The sequence below is a fragment of the Bombina bombina genome, chromosome 5 (assembly GCF_027579735.1).
Source record: "Bombina bombina isolate aBomBom1 chromosome 5, aBomBom1.pri, whole genome shotgun sequence".
NCBI classification, from domain to species: domain Eukaryota; kingdom Metazoa; phylum Chordata; class Amphibia; order Anura; family Bombinatoridae; genus Bombina; species Bombina bombina.
Window position 1 is genome coordinate 158,351,078 of NC_069503.1, and position 18,626 is coordinate 158,369,703.

The following is an 18,626-nucleotide window of genomic DNA, read 5'->3' on the forward strand; positions in this document are numbered from 1 at the left end:
GCTGGGCAAAGTACTGTGTAACGTAGCAACTACATCCATATGGCACAAGGGGTTAAAATTGCATGCTCTATCTGGATAATGAATTAATTTGGGATTTCATGTCCCTTTAACTAATTCAAACAGCCATGCTACTAATGGATTGTTCTTGTACAAAAGTAAGTAAAAAAAAAAAAATACTGAGACATTAAACTCAATACAGAATATTATATTTTTACTTATTTGTAATTCAGAAGCTTTACAATATACTGCCATTATTTATTTTTCCTGATTTTGGTGTAAACGAACTCTGAAAATGTTAAGGTTTCTAAGCAGAACCCTCACACTTCTACATGCTACACAGTGTTTATACCTGTCCCTAATTGGCCAAAGCAAAGAAAAAAAAACATTCAGCATTTAAAAGGGGCGTGTCCAATGATTGCAAAAACTGCATATTTTATAAACGTTTAAAATTTTCTTTTATAATATACATATATAAAATTTATTTTATATGTAGATCATTTGCAATGATTTTGATTAAGGTTGATGTTTTTTGCATAATACATTTGAATGGATTCTTAATTTTATAGCATTTTTACGTTCCTTTAAAGTAACAAATTACTGTAATTGAACCCTAGACTCACAATTGCATATCTTTGTTTTTGTTCGTTAATGGCAAACATGTATTTAGAAAATCTTATCTCCCCCAAAAAATGTAAAAAGCATGTTGGTGATAATAGGTTAGATAAAAAAAAAATTCACTAAGAACAATTTGTGCTTGTAATAATAATTCCTTTGATGTACAATATTTTACTTTCAACTCTAGAAAGAGAGCAATGGTCTAATAATTGCAGTGTGTTCAATCAGTAACGTCTTTGATGGCCAAAAAAAAAAAAACATGAAACCTCTAATTGCCTGAACAAAAACATAAAGTGGAGAAAATTGTTCGATCAAGACTAAATAAAGCTTTCTATTTTGGTTAATAAACGTAATCTGAATGTATGATGTTTCAATATTTTATATACATACAACATATTCTATACATAGGTAAACACGTAAAAAATAAACTGTATGTCTGATCTATGTAAAAAAAAAAAATCCCAGACGCAAGTCGAGCTGAATAATACAAAACTTCAAAGGGGGTACAGAGCTCTTAAAAGATAAATACTTTTATTATTATTTTTTCAATAAAAGAGTCACCATCCCGAATGATGAGCTATTAGAGTTTTGTCCTTTTCCAGTTAAAGGGATACTAAACCCCAATTTTTTCCTTTCATGATTCAGATTTAGGGGCCGATTAATCAAGTGTCTGGTGGACATGATACGATGTAGAGTATCATGTCCGTCAGACATCGAAAAATGCCGACAACATACGCTGTCGGCATTTATCATTGCACAAGCAGTTCTGGTGAACTGCTTGTGAAATGGTCGCTAGCAGGGGTGTCAATCAACCCGATCGTATGAGATTGGGCAGATTGATGTCCGCCGCATCAGAGGAGGCGTACGAGTTAAGGAGCAGCGGTCTTAAAGGCTCGCGCGGAAACAGCTGTATTCAGGGCCATTTGGCCCTTGATAAATCGGCACCAGAGCATGCCATTTTAAGCAATTTTCTAATTTACTCCAATTATCCATTTTTCTTGCTATCTTTATTTGAAAGGCAGGAATCTAAGTTTAGGAGCTGCCTATTTTTGTTGAGCACCAGGGTAGCGCTTGCAGATTGGTGGCTAAATGTAGCCACCAATCAGCAATCGCTCCCCAGAGTTCTGAACCAAAAATGGTCCGTCTCCTAAGATTCCTGCGTTTTCAAAGAACGAAGAAAAATTGATAATAGGAGTAAATTAGAAAATTGCTTAACATTGCATGCTCTATCTAAATCTTGAAAGAAAAAAATTTGGGTTTCGTATCCCCCTTAAGCACCACAGTTTTCTTAACTTTTTTGCAAATGACCAATGGGGATTTTGTCTCCCTAAGGGTGCTGTACACAACCAGATCTGGACCCCTTTCCAGCTGTGTATTTAAATACATATCCAACCATGAGGCCACAGGGGCAAAACATAACTGTGGTTAGTTGTACAGATCTTAGCTCAGAGATTAATTGGGGAAAAAAAAGCAGTGCGCTAATATATGAATCTTAAAAGCAGCTTTACTGTGCTAAAGTTAAAAACATGGTTACCAAAATCGGACATGTTTTGCAAATGTCAGTTGCGTAATTATTGATGAAAATTTAGAACACATTAGTTCTCCATTGTTTGGCATCAAACAAGAGAGATGTGGCAGGGTTAGGCATGTGCAGTTTCTCATGGGCTCTTTCCGTTTTCAAGACTGGAAAATACACAAATTTTAGACTTAACTTACAGGAAAGGGTACAAAATAAATGATGAAAATATATTGCAAAGTAGTTTTATTATTTACAATTAAGTATTTTATATTAAATTCTCAAAGTGTTGATTGTCCCTTTAAGTAAAATAAAAAGACACCCTGTTAGACTAAAGAAATCAAAGGACCAACTATCCATGCAAGACCAAAGCAATCATTACATGAACAATTATTTTCTTACAAGCAAAAACAAAAAGAGTATGTATAAGTAAATCAGTAATACATTTTAGTTGACAGCAAGATTTCATTATTATAATCTATGTACATTCAAATGTTACTGTAATAAAATATTTTATTTTAACAAAGATGTAAACAAGCAAATCCATATTAGGACCAGTAGGTTGTGTGTTTTAACTTAGAGCAAAGATATAAAAGATTTCAAATCACATTTATTTATTTAGTTCTCTTGGTATCCTTTCTTAACAAACAGGTAGGTAGACTCAGGAGCATGCTCATGTCTGGCAGCAGTTTTGCAAGAATGTTTTTAAAGGGACGTGAAACCAAAACTTTTTCTTTAATGCATCAGAGGGAGCATGCAGTTTAAAACAACTATCCAATTTGCTTTTATTAACTAATTTGCTTCATTCTTTTTGTATCCTTTATTGAAGAAGCAGTAATCCACTACTGGGAGCTAGCTGAACACACTGAGTGAGCCAATAACATATGACATATATGTGCAGCCACTAATCATCAGCTACTAAGCCTATCCAGGTATCCTTTTCAACAAAGTCAACAAAACAATTTAGGTAAAAGTAGCAAACTGGAATGTTGTTTAAATTCACATGCTTCTAAATCATGAAAGAAAGAAAAATGTGATTGATTTCCTTTTAACAATATAACACATTGTGAACACTGCTGCCATCTAGTGCCCTAGAACATTATTGCAAAACTAAAACCGTATAGCTCTCCAGACACGTAGATTCTACCTACCAAGGTATTCTCTTCAATGAAGAATATCAAAAGAACAAAGTAAATTTCATAAAATAACTAAACAGGAAACTGTATGTGCAGTCTGAATAATAAGAGAAAACATTCACATTTCATAACTGAGAGCTTTGGAAAGAAAAATGCTTAAAAGGGACATGAAACTCAATTAGAAACTCAGTGTGCACCTGGGTATCTGTGTGTGTGCAAATACATACATACATATATATATACATATATATATATATATATATACATACATACACACACATATACTGTACATACATACAGACACACACTATATATATATATATATATATATATATATATATATATATATATATATATATATATATATATATATATATATATATATATATATATAGCATCTAAACATGAAGCACTCCAAAGGTCTTGTATACTGATCACCTTTATTGTGAACATTTTCGGGCATAAATAGCCCGTCCTCAGACTTATAAAGTTACAAAAACTTACCACCACCAAACAAATGTGTCCACGCTCTCCACGGTAGATGCGCCTCCCAGAACGAGTGACGTCATCATCCATGGCAACGTGTAATGGACTACAAAACAACAAATCAAAAGATAATGAACAAATCACAAAATAAACTAGACTGAATATATGCAAACAATAAAGGTGATCAGTATACAAGACCTTTGGAGTGCTTCATGTTTAGATGCTATTGTATTTTTGATATAGCACCCAAGGCGGTTACACTGGAGTGCACTTTGCCTTATACTATGCAAAAATATACGGTACCGGTATATATATATATATATATATATATATATATATATATATATATATATATATATATATATATACACACACACAAATATACACACACACACACTGTACATACATACACACAGTATATATATATATATATATATATATACACACATATATATATACATACAGGAGTCAAGTCCTACAAAAAAAAGAGTGGGAACTCACCAAGACTTCCACCCCTCCTCACAATTAATATTGCTTTATATATATATATATATATATATATATATATATATATATATATATATATATATATATATATATATATATACACACACACACTGTATTTATATGTATATAATCTATACACGTTGGGCGTGAGACTCCTCCTCTGTCAAAGAGTCTCATCCACTTAAGATGCAATAGTCCTATTTCTGCTAAGGGGAGCTAAATAACCCCAGAGCAAGCCAGACAGAAATTTAAGCACCTTATATTCCACACAATGCAAGGTGATCACACAGCAGGACCGCTGACAGGCTTGCATTTAGTGTATTGTATGAAGTGTTACTACTGATTATTACTAGAGAATCTCACTATCCCTCTAACCAGACTGTGCTTCAGCTCCTCCCACCAGTAGCAGCAGTGTTTACTGTAGCGTTTCTGTTCAAAAATAGTGCAGGAACTCCGTTCCCATGCGTTCTCGCCCGACTTGACCCCTGTTTGTGTGTATATATATATATATATATATATATATATATATATATATACATATATACACATACATACACACACACACTATATATATATATATATTCTCTCTCTCTATATATATATATACACACACCTGGCAGAATTTATGATTTCTTGGCCACTCATGGTTAGTGTTTGGCTGAAGCCATATATTATATATCAACTATGTTTACTCTTTTTAATCATAATGACAACAAAAACTACCCAAATGACCCTGATCAAAAGTTTACATACCCTGGTGATTCTTGCCTGATAACATGCACACAAGTTGACACAAAGGGGTTTGAATGGCTATTAAAGGTAACCATCCTCACCTGTGATCTGTTTGCTTGTAATTAGTGTGTGTGTGTATAAAAGGTCAATGAGTTTCTGGACTCCTGACAGACCCTTGCATCTTTCATCCAGTGCTGCACTGACGATTCTGGACTCTGAGTCATGGGTAAAGCAAAAGAATTGTCAAAGGATCAGCGGGAAAAGGTAGTTGAACTGTATAAAACAGGAAAGGGATATAAAAATATATCTAAGGAATTGAGAATGCAAATCAGCAGTGTTCAAACTCTAATAAAGAAGTGGAAAATGAGGGGTTCTGTTGAAACCAAACCACGGTCAGGTAGACCAACTAAAATTTCAGCCACAAATGCCAGGAAAATTGTTCGGGATGCAAAGACAAACTCACAAATGACTTCAGGTGAAATACAGGACATGTGGTGTGGCTGTTTCAATATGCACAATAAGGAGGCACTTGAAGAAAGATGGGCTGCATGGTCGAGTCGCCAGAAGAAAGTCAACACTACGCAAATGCCACAAAGTATCCCGCTTACAATATGCAGCACAGAGACAAGCCTCAAACCTTCTGGCACAAAGTCATTTGAGACCAAAATTTAGCTTTTTGGCCACAACCATAAACGCTACATTTGGAGAGGAGTCAACAAGGCCTATGATGAAAGGTACACCATTCCTACTGTGAAACACGGAGGTGGATCGCTGATGTTTTGGGGATGTGTGAGCTACAAAGGCACAGGAAATTTGGTCCAAATTGATGGCAAGATGAATGCAGAGTATGTTATAAAACAAAATGCCTCATTTTCCACTTCTTGATTAGAGTTTGAACACTGCTGATTTGCATTCTCAATTCCTTGGATATCTTTTTATATCCCTTTCCTGTTTTATACAGTTCAACTACCTTTTTCCCAAGATCCTTTGACAATTATTTTTCTTTCCCCATGACTCAGAATCCAGAAACGTCAGTGCAGCACTGGATGAAAGATGCAAGGGTCTGTCAGGAGTCCAGAAACTCATTGACCTTTTATACACACACATTAATTACAAGCAAACAGATCACAGGTGCGGATGGTTACCTTTAATAGCCATTCAAACCCCTTTGTGTCAACTTGTGTGCATGTTATCAGGCCAAAATCACCAGGGTATGTAAACTTTTGATCAGGGTCATTTGGGTAGTTTCTGTTGTCATTGGATTTAAAAAGAATAAACATAGTTGATTGAAAATAAATGGCTTCAGTCAAACACTAACCATGAGTGAAAGAACACACATACTGTACATACATACACAAACAGTATATATATATATTTATTATTATCATTCATTTGTATAGCGCCGCCAAATTCTTTAGCGCTGGGTACAGTGACAGGGGTATACAATGACAAAGATTTGTGATAAAATACATAACAAAACAAAACAAAGCTTATATATATATATATATATATATATATATATATATATATATATATATATATATATATATATATATATATATATATATATATATATATATATATAAAACCACTCTGCAGCCCGTCCCATCTGAGGATATCTGCCAGGGTGCAATGATATGCCACTATAATCCAATGAAAAGATTGCACTCGAAGGTCTTTTTCAAACGATGAAAACACTTTAATGTAACGTCTTCGGGGCTATTATCCCCTTCATCAGCATATATATATATATATATATATATATATATATATATATTGTATCTGGGTATCTGTGTGTGTGTGCAAATACACACATGCATACATACATATATGCAGGGAGGCAGCTACATCACTGCCTGTTGATGGAGTATACATGTTTACAGTTTTTTCCAAAACTGCAGAAAAATTGAAGACCATGCCATATGAGAGAGACACAGATGGAAATAGAATTGAAGCAGAACTTTCACACTTGTGTCCTGTTCCTGTTGATATCTTGCTAAGACAATTTTTACAAAGTGATTTACACACTGCAGGAACATCATCATTAGGTGGCGCTGTTGCATTTGCCTACCACTGTATGCTGCTAACAGAAGCTAAATATTGCCAAATGTATAAAGCATGAGACTATACCATAGTTTATAAATCGAGACTTACCTGAAACGAGTTCTCTGCTAAGTGCACACCACGTATGAGGCTCAGAGCGCTGCACATGATGTTGAGAGTCAGAGACAGGATGCCGAGCGCCGTTACAGGTGTCATTCTGTAATTAGGGGCTTCATACAATTAAAAGAAAATGACATTCTGGTCATTCTGCGCGCTCACTCACACTCTGACAATTAAACAAGGTGAATAAACCGTTTCTTGCATAGCATTGCAGTTGCATACAGTTATATAAATGTTATATTAATATACAGTTTACAAAGAGATATAAACAAATATTGGACAAGTTTTCAATTAAAATTACTTTGATAAGGTATCACGGTTCTTAACTGGGAATTATGTCACTGGTGTGAAGAAAGAGAGTTTACCTTTAAACTTGGTTAAAAGGATTTGTATTTACAATAATGTTTAACGTAACCTTAAAGTGATAGTAAATCTGAGTGTTTGAAAAAACACTAGGATTTACAATCACTCATTGGTAAAGAGGGCTGTGCCGTGGGTGGCTGGAAGCGCTGACTTAAGCGAGGAGCTGCGGCACAGAAAGGGTAAGTTTAGCACCCATTTTTTACTAAGTGATCACTTAAAGTCCACTTTATTTTTAGTGATGGTAAATCTTTTTTTAACGCTTGGATTTACCATCACTTAAAAGTTGCCTTTAAATTTGTTATATATACAGGTTAAATTAGTCCACAAGTTTTACTGCCCCCTATATAGGCTATAGGTGTATGACACAAAGAAATAAATCAAACAGTATTTTTATCTACAAATATGAAAGAAATATAGACTTAAAGTATGTTAAAAATGTGGGGACATAGTGTTCTTACACATAAAGGGAAGAGATCCTAAAACCTCTCAAATTAAACTACTTGTAAGGCTCTAACTCTAGTAAAAACGGTGCTGTAGGTATCTAATTAAATTAAATACTCCATTTAAATTTCTCATTAAGTGCAGAGTCAAGACGTGTAGATTTCTTCTTATGTTGACTTATTGTATAATAGACCTATCTCTGTAGTAAATGAATACTCTCCTAACGTAAATAAGGATAAATTCTTACAGATAATATATTATATATTTCCAAAGGCTCATTGATACTCTGTGGGTATTTTAATATAAAACTTCAATAATAGGTCCTTGACAAATTGTTAAAAAGGTAAAAAAAGCCTCTGAGATTTGTTGGTGCACATTGTTTGAAGGCTCCTGAGGAAAGAGATTACGCATTTTCTCTTGCCCTCATGAAAGATACGTAAGGATGGATAATAATGGATGTCTCTAGCAATTCAGACAACTGTACCCAAAGAACATGGCCAGATCATTCTGTTATCAGTTGCCACATATCCTGGCCAACCAATAATACCAACTAAAACATATGTTTGGTGTTTGGAGGATTCATGAGACATCGAAATTGGAATACTTTACCATAAACACTGATTCTGTGTATGGCATAAGAATATTATGGGACAATCATAAAGCGGTAATTGGGGGATAGTTGAGACTTAAAGCTTACGCTATGAAGCAGAGTAGACAACCACTTAATACCAACCTCAATAAAATAGAGGGGACTTAAATGTTTGCACAAAGAGAACCCAAATACTCCTGGAAAAAAAACATAATTTATGCTTACCAGATAAATTCCTTTACTGCCTGGCAGGGAGAATCCACAACTTCATTCCTTACTGATGGGAAATACAACACCTGGCCACCAGGAAAAGGCAAAGACACCCCAGCCAAAGGCTTAAATAACACTCCCACTTCCCCTATCCCTCAGTCATTCTGCCGAGGGAGCAAGGAAAAGTAGGAGAAACATCAGGGTATAAAAGTGCCAAAAGAAATAATATAAAAAGGGGGCCACCCAATAAAAAATTAATTACTGACAGGGTCGTGGACTCTCCCTGCCAGGAAGGAATGGAATTTATCTGGTAAGCAAAAATTATGTTTTCCTTCCATAAGGCAGGGAGAGTTCACGACTTAATTCCTTACTGTTGGGAAAACTATACCCAAGCTCCAGAGGACACTGAAGGAATAACAGGACGGACTAAAAAGAGCCAGACCCTATTCTGAGGGCACCACAGCCTGCAAAACTTTTCTCCTGAAAGCTGCTTCAGCCAAAGCAAACACATCAAACAAAAAGTGTGTAAGGAGGACCAGGTATCCGCCTTACAAATCTGATCCATAGAGGCTTCATTCTTAAAAGCCCAGGAGGAAGCCACTGCTCTACTGGAATGAGCCGTTATCCTCTCCCCGCTGTCTCATAAGCTAAGCGGATGACACTCCTCAACCAGAAAGATAGGGAAGTCGTAGTAGCCTTCTGCCCCTTACGTGTCCCCGTATAGATGACAAACAAAGAGAAAGATTCTCTGAATTCCTTAGTAGCCTGAAGATAGAACTTCAAGGCACGAACCACATCTAGATTGAGAAGCAAACGTTCCTTCGCTGAAGAAGGATTAGGACACAAGGAAGGAACAACAATTTCTTGATAAATGTTACAATCCGACACCACCTTAGGGAGGAACCCTAATTTAGTACGTAAAACCGCCTTATCAGAATGGAAAACCAGATAAGGGGGGTCACATTGCAAAGCAGAAATCTCAGGAACTCTGCTCACAGAGGTAATAGCCAACAAAAAAAAGAACCTTCCAAGATAACAATTTAATGTCAACAGTATGCATAGGCTCAAACGGAGCCTGCTGTAAAACACTAAGAACAAGATTGAGACTCCAAGGTGGAGCCCCAGATCTAAACACAGGTCTGATCCTAGTCAGAGCCTTAACAAAGGACTGCACATCCGGAAGCTCAGCCAATCTATTCTGCAGTAACACCGACAGGGCCGATATCTGTCCCTTCAGGGAACTAGCAGATAGACCCTTCTCCAGTCCATCCTGGCAACCTTAACCTTATGCCAGGAAAAGCCATGCTCTTCACACCAGTACAAGTAAGTCCTCCACACTTTATGGTAGATACGACGAGTAACTGTCTTACGAGCTTGAACCAGAGTGTTGATAACACTCTCAGAAAACCCTCTCTTGGCTAAGACTAAGCGTTCAATCTCCACGCAGTCAGCCTCAGAGAATCTAGATTTTGATGAACGAAGGGACCCTGTATCAGCAGATCTCTGGGACAAGGTAACCTCCACTGAGGAGATGACATCCCCACCAGATTCGCAAACCACGTCCTTCATGGCCACAATGGAGCAATCAGAATCACTGATGCTCGCTCCTGCTTGATGCGAGTTACCACACGAGGGAGAAGCGGTAATGGAGGAAAAATATATAAGAGTCTGAATCTCCATGGTACTGATAAGGCATCTATCAGTTCCGCCTGAGGATTCCTCGGCCTCGACCCGTACCTGGGTAGCTTAGTACTGAGGCGGGATGCCATTAGATCTATCTCCGGCATCCCCCACTCGCTGTATATCTCTGCAAACACCTCGAGGTGGAGAGACCATTTCCCTGGGTGAAAGGATTGCCTGCTGAGGAAGTCCGCTTCCTAGTTGTCCACACACGGAATGTGGATAGCTGACAGTGTACATCTGTGAGTCTTCGCCCACTCTAGTATCTGAGATACTTCTCTCATCGCCAAGGGACTTCTCGTTCCCCCCTGATGGTTGATGTAGGCAACCGAGGTTATATTGTCTGATTGAAATCTGATAAACTGGGACGAACCCAGAAGTGGCCAAGCCTTCAAGGCATTGAAGATTGCCCGGAGTTCCAATATATTTATCGGAAGGGAGGACTCCTAATGAGTCCACAGCCCTTGTGGCTTTTTGGCACGGATCATCTTAATACACTGGGCCACTGAGGGTCTCAAGGAAGCCTGGAGGGCAAGACATGCAAGACATTCCTGAGAGGTAGACGGCTCAGAGGGGCTTATAGCGCTATGAGTATTAGCAGGCTAGTATCCCTTCTTAGACTTTAGAACAAAGCTTAGGCAAATGGAACAAAGTTGAGGTGGGCAAACCACAACCTCCTCACAATATAAACTGGAATTATTAATCAATACAGAAGGAGTGGAATCTTCTAATGTAGTATCAGAGTCCTTCATAGCTAAGTATATATATCCACAGAAGGACAAACAAAAAACGCTTTTATTAAAAAAAACGGCACCTTTACTATCCCAATGGTTGGGGCACTCACCACCTCCGAGACCCAGACAGCCAACAGTGAAAACACTCTCCTTAGGAGTGATGTCCACAGCAGGATCATAGGAAAATTAAAAGACTGCACCCGGTCACGTGGTGCGTAGGACAGGACTTCCCCTGCTATGAAAAGGGCACTAAGCTTTTATGAGCTGCGCAACACTCAAAAACGAAAGTGAAACCTGTTTCTTCCAAGCCAAAAGCACACAGTCTATGAGCCCAAATACTCTCACATTAAAGCAGTTATAACTAACCCCTAGCTGTTCAAATAATCTCCCTAAAGGAGATATTAACCCTTGATCCTATTGAGGCATAAAGGAGCCACACTGTGACCCTGTATAGAAAACGTGTATATATAAAACAGTCTTACCCTCCAGGATCCATGCTGTGGAGCAGGCACAGCCTCTCAAGTGTAACAGTCTTGCAGTGATGCTCTGACATGGACTTGAGTGTGTAACAACAAGCAGTGAAACTCGTCAACACTGATTGCTCAGGAGCTGTTAGGCGACAGTCTGGATGGGTTCGCAGAAAAACTTTCCCCGCATCTCCAGACTCTAACTTTCATCAATACTCTCACTGAGAGGTTGACATGATTACTTATAACTCCAGTCCTTTCTTGAAGGGAACATACCCATACAGGACTATCCAAATCTTTTGACACTTCTCTGCCACCTCCTATAGTGACAAAAGGCAAAGAATGACTGGGGGATAGGGGAAGTGAGAGGGATATTTAAGCCTCTGGCTGGGGTGTCTTTTCCTCCTCGTGGTGGCCAGGTGTTGTATTTCCCAACAGTAAGGAATGAAGTAGTGGACTCTCCCTGCCTTATGGAAGGAAATAAAGAAATCTTAATAATAAAGCTGAGACAGAGGTTATTTGAGGGAAATAAAAACTCAAACCAAGAACACATAAATCTTATATTTTATTTACTAAGTGATCTTCCAGGTGGTGACCCACCAAAGAACAAGCTAGGGAGATGGTGAGTCCAAATATGCAGAAATATCAGCTAGCAATATTTTCACAGATAATCATTAACTGATTTGAAGGGACATTAAACCATTTTTTTTCTTTCATGACTCAGATAGAGCAGCAATTTTAAACAACTTTCTAATTTACTTCTATTGTGAATTTTCCGTTCTTTTTGTATCTTTTGTTGTAAACAGTTCAGGAGCGTGCACGTGTCTGGAGCACTCTATGGCAACAGTTTTGCAAGTATGATATCCATTTGCAAGAGCACTAGATGGCAGCACTATGTACTGCCAAGTAGTGCTCCAGACACCTACCTAGGTATCGCTTCAACAAATAATTCCTTGAGAACAAAGCAAATTTGATAATAGAAGTAAATGCGAAAGTTTTTTTTTAAGCCTGAATGCTCTGTCTGAATCACAAAAGAAATGTTTGGGGTTTCATGTCCCTTTAATAATAATCATAACTAAAATAGGTCCAGACTGCGAGTGGCACACAAAGTGTTCATATTACAAAGTTGAAAGAGAACGCGATCGCTTGAGCGCAATTGATTTTAACGCTCGACGAGATAGCACAACCTCAGAGCTCTGGTTAACTGTTTAGCTAAACAAAAAAGTGTTATACTGTGTATTTGCTGTAAATATTTCACATTTCAATGTTCCGCACATAGGGGAATATGTTCTAAGTATTTTTAAATAGATATTCCTATATATCTGTATATATCTGTCTGTATCTATCTATCTATCTATCTATCTATCTATCTATATATATATATATATATATATATATATATATATATATATATATGGGACACAAGAACTATCAGCGCTATTAATATGAAAAACAGTAATTGCACGTTGTAATCAGTGTAGCTGCTATATCTGTTGTCTGTGTATTTAAACTAGACTTGTAATATAGATAACCAAATTATTGAACCAATGGTACATACATTTATATATATAAAAGTTAGCAAACACTGTCCTTATCTCTATGAGATGGTAACAGGTTACCACAAGAAAGTCACTCTTTGTTACGATAAGGATGGAAGGAAGTTTTCTTGCAGCCTTTCTCCAGGGGTCAAAAACCAAGGTCCTCTAGGAGGTCTTAGTAGATTCTGGAATGGATAGAAGAAGGGAGGGGCGCACAGAAAAGCCAAATCCTAGTGCAGTATATTATGGCAAGTTCTTATAACACACAAGCTGGTATACAAATGGACACTCACTTGATTCAACCTCAATCCTATGAGGTAAGGGAATGGCGTGGAGGCTGTTAATAGCCAAGATGAAGTCAGAAAGATGTGATCCGTTTCTCTGCTTGCTTTCCCTTTCAGACAGGTGTTAGAAAGCAGGTATATCCCACTTTTATTCAGAGGAATAGCACCTTGTCACTCGCTCCTGGATCCCCTTTTTACTCCTGAGTATTTTTTCATAAAATGGGGTATGGGAGGGAGGGGGTGGGCGTAATAATATGGTTGCAGGCAGATATATGTGATGATACTCAAAATGTTATTGATATGCTAGATCATGTATCAACAGTCCACAAAGACACACAGGCAGACGTTACTGGTGTATACATACCAGTGTGGTTAACTCGTTAAAACTTATGTACATAGCAAAGCAAAACAAACATAAAAAAGAAAACGTTGTTAAAATGACAATATATAAGAGTGAGTATAAAACACACTTCTCCCAATAGCACTAAGCTAAACAGGATAGTCTGCAGAACCTTAACCGCTGACTTCCTTTGCGCTTATTGTGCTGAAGGAGTGTGTTTGTGTCGGGGGCGGAGCTTGTGTGTTATAAGAACTTTCCATAATATACTGCACTAGGATTTGACTTTTCTGTGCGCCCCTCCCTTCTTCTATCCATATATATATATATATATATATATATATATATATATATATATATATATATATATATATATATATATATATATATATATATATATTAGGGATGCACCGAAATGAAAATTCTAGACCGAAACCGAAACCGAAAATGCAGGATGCCCTTGGCCGAAAACCGAAACCGAAACCGAAAATGACTTTTTCCACCAAATTATTTTAAAAGTTTTTTTCTATAATGTTATTATTAATATAAGACTTTTTATTATATATATATATATAATATATATATATATATAATATATATATATATATATATATATATATATATATATATATATATATATATATAATATATATATATATATATATATAATATATATATATTATATATATATATATTATATATATATATATATATATATATATATATATATATATATATATAATATATAATATATATATATAATATATATATATATATATATATATATACACACACACACAGTATATATATATATATATATATTATACACATACTTTTGAACATTTTGACACAATCCTAAATCAGCAGGCAGCATGGGGTTAAGAATTAAGACATGGGACTGAGGCACACAGAGGAATGCAGGAGATGGTATTACAAGTGTACTGCTTGTGGATTGTAGCCCAAACAATTACAGTTCTGTCAGTGTGCAAACGGCTCCTACATGTTTATATTCACTCTTATCTGGCAAACAGCTCGTTATGCAGTTCTAAGGAGGAGGAGGGGACAGCTGCTTGTAATGACACCACGCTGCAGCCCGCTCTGTTTACACAGAAGTCTCCTAATCTTGCCGTGTCAGGTGAAATTTATGACACTTGCCTGCAGAGCCATATAGTTACTTGTAACGGATCGTCCTGTCAGTGAATGTGTGAAAGGCTCATACATATATTTACCCTTATCTGGCTCCCTGTCTAATCGTGACTTTATTTGAAAAAGCAGCTCATCCTGCAGGACTCAATGAGCTGCTTTTTCAAATAAAATCACAGTTAGACAGGGAGCCAGATACGGGTAAATATACGTATTAGCCTTTCACACACTCACTGACCGGAGGATCCACAAGTAACTATACGGCTCTACAGGCAAGTATCATAAAAGTCACCTGACACGGCAAGTTCCTTCTCATGCCGCTCTGCTCTGCTTCAAGACAGGGAGTGAACAGCCCAGCCCACAGTGCCGCACCCCCTCTAACCGCGAGGCATTCTGGGGCATGTAGTTCATTTGAATATGGCCTGGAAATAACCCAGCCACACGGGGCTAAATTTAGGATCAGCTTGCAACTGGTTATAGCGGTCGGTGAGGCACGGGGGAGGACACTTTGGGGGATAAATATCTGTCTGCCATGGGATGATTTCGTGGGGCATAAGGGTTAATTTACTTTTACATAGAAGATGCAATTTTCGGCCGATTTTCCCCTCTTTCGGCCGAAATGGGATAGGCCCATTTTCGGCCGAAAATTTCGGTGGCCGAAATTTCGGTGCATCCCTAATATATATATATATATATATATATACACATATACACACACATATATATATATATATATACACACATACATACATACACACATACATATACACACATAAATATATAGGTACATATGTATATTGTACCAAAATATCATCATAAATATTTAGAAATATGTATTTTTGAATAAATAAAACATATTCTTCCATGTGAAGAATATTGGAATGTGAACTAATCATATTTTCATTTTGGGTTAACTCATTTGAGAATATGTGATCGGGTTTACATGCGAGTAGGGTGTTGTTGTTTTTTTACTTTTTTGCTCCAGTAACTTCTATTAGCAATAAGTTGACGCAAGTGCGATATTCTAACTTCGTCTTTTTGCGCACATCGGTTTAGCACGCGAGCGAAAACTATTTACTTTCAACTTGTAATACGAGCGCTACCCGAAGCGCTCAAAAATCTTCTAGCAGAGTTACGACGGAAGCGTTAAATACAGCTCCACTTGTAATCAGGCCCATATTTGGGTATATAATTTTTGTTGTAATGCCTTAAAATTTATTTCAAGTGAAACTGAAAGTTTGGGATAAAATATTACTTGACTTTCTGCTTATCTCTTTCAGAATATCTCCATAACACCAAAAGTAGATCATCTGGAATTTCCTCCACAATTAGGAAATATTAGGAGGGCAATTAAGGCCATGAGTAATTGTAAGCTTATCAATTGGGTACTGGAGAGAAACGTTATACACCACAGGAACTGGAGAATGGGGTCTGTTTTTTCAAACAGTGGTCCCTATAGTACCAGTGCCAGTCATACATAACTGGGCACCCAGATAAATGACATTTGCTTAAACCATTGGCTTCCTTTGAAAAATTGTGTAGATAGATTAACCGCATAAGACATACGCTCACTATTCTACCTTATTTTACAAAAAATGAAACCCGGTTGTATTCCACAATATATGAATAGCTGGACTAGGGAATTGAATTAAGATATCACTTATACAGAATCTTTTCAATAATATAATGTTGTCATTTTTCTCAAGTAAATTACTGAAACTAAACTAAGGTATTGTATAGTTGGGTTAAACACAATAATCTTGCAAAAATGTACTCCACTTATAATGTGAGATGTGGGAGATGAGGAGAGGCAAAGGGAAATATGTTCCACATTAGGTGGTATTGTCCAAAAATATTGGATTTTACTTCCGGTTAGATCCATATATGTGGTTCTTTAATAAACACCCAGTGCTTAGTATAACATAGTTAGGAGGTGGAAATCTCTCGAAGTCACAACTATATCCAAATGGATACATCAATTTTGAACCTGGAGAAATATTATTTAGTTAAACAATCAAATGGTTGCATTGTGGGGAACTTATATCAATAATAACTTAACAAGGGATGATAACGAGGGTGAGCATAATTGTATACTACCTACAGGAATTTGATTTTACACTATATAACATATATGGTTTATAATGCTGACAGCCTAACGTATCTTACTCCAAAACAATATATAAGGTCTTCTTTGTCTATGTGGTTTGTTGAACTTTAACAATGAACTAAAGTTTATACTCTGACCTTAATTTAATTTGTTTTCTTTAGATTTACAGTTTTTTATTTTATTTTATATTTATTCTTCTAACTGTTGAAATTAAACTATATAGAGATGGAGATTCTGTAAAGATACACATTTATATTTTAAATTTCTGAAAAATATCATTATTCTTCACATGGGAAGTCCATTTTCTACTGGTCACAATCAAAATGTTCATAATTATCTAATTCAGCATCATGATGAAGCAACATCTTTTAGAAAATGTATCTAATGAGTTTTCTACAAAATTCCCTATCTAAGTCTATTGGAATCCCTGTAGATGAATAATTTGATAAGTTTTTCTTCTCACAAGTACACCCACTTAAAGGGACATGAAATCAAAATTATTTTGTTCATGATTCAGATAGAGAATACAATTTAAACAACTTCCCAGTTTACTTCTTTTATCTAACGTGCTTAGTTCTCTTGGTGCCCTAAGTCTTGACCCTCTAAATGCCACACTACACATAGCAAGGGGATAATATTATGTGTGTTTAATCAAAATGTTGGGAACTAATTATTTCCGTATTTGAGGAGTTAAAAAACACAATGCATAAAACAGAACAGCTAAGACACACATTTAATATTTATTTCAGTAACGTCATGGTTTTAAAGATGAAGACCACTTAGTAAACATGGGTATTAACGCAAGTTGCGCAGTCTGCGTGCACAGTGAATTTTGTCGCCTGCAGCAATCGATCCCCAGTTTAAGTGGAACAAATGTTTACCAGAAAAGAAGTTATTGAGATCAATATATTTTCTTTGATCTGTGTATACCTGCAGGAGATTGGGTATATAAAATTATTTTTTGCTAAAATGCGGCACTAATGCACGGATGGAGCAGTTAGAATTATCTAAACAGCAATAGAATGTGTGGTACTGCAAAACTATGTAAATGTAACCCTCTGTGTCCTAATCATCAGTGGTAGTCCCCTAGATCTAGAAAGAACTCTAGTCCTTCATACTGGCTGTCGGCTCTGATACAAAGAACGCTGGGTGTCTAGAGTTCATTAAAACAGAATTTATGCTTACCTGATAAATTACTTTCTCCAACGGTGTGTCCGGTCCACGGGGTCATCCATTACTTGTGGGAATATTCTCTTCCCCAACAGAAAATGGCAAAGAGCACAGCAAAAGCTGCCCATATAGCCCCTCCTCAGGCTCCGCCCCCCAGTCATTCGACCGACGGTTAGGAGAAAAAAAGGAGAAACTATAGGGTGCCGTGGTGACTGTAGTGTATAGAGAAAGAAATTTTTCAAACCTGATTAAAAAACCAGGGCGGGCCGTGGACCGGACACACCGTTGGAGAAAGTAATTTATCAGGTAAGCATAAATTCAGTTTTCTCCAACATTGGTGTGTCCGGTCCACGGCGTTATCCATTACTTGTGGGAACCAATACCAAAGCTTTAGGACACGGATGAAGG

The 18,626-nt window shown here is 36.7% G+C and overlaps 1 protein-coding gene across 2 annotated transcripts in view; it reads right to left on the minus strand.

Moving 5' to 3' along the window:
- SEC22C (SEC22 homolog C, vesicle trafficking protein) overlaps positions 1–18,626 on the minus strand; it is a 74,960-nt gene that overhangs the window by 8,075 nt on the left and 48,259 nt on the right. For both annotated transcript variants that reach the window (XM_053713747.1, XM_053713748.1), the window contains exon 6: positions 7,147–7,265. In XM_053713747.1, the coding sequence (XP_053569722.1) occupies positions 7,147–7,265 (119 nt within the window). The remainder of the gene's footprint in view (positions 1–7,146; positions 7,266–18,626) is intronic.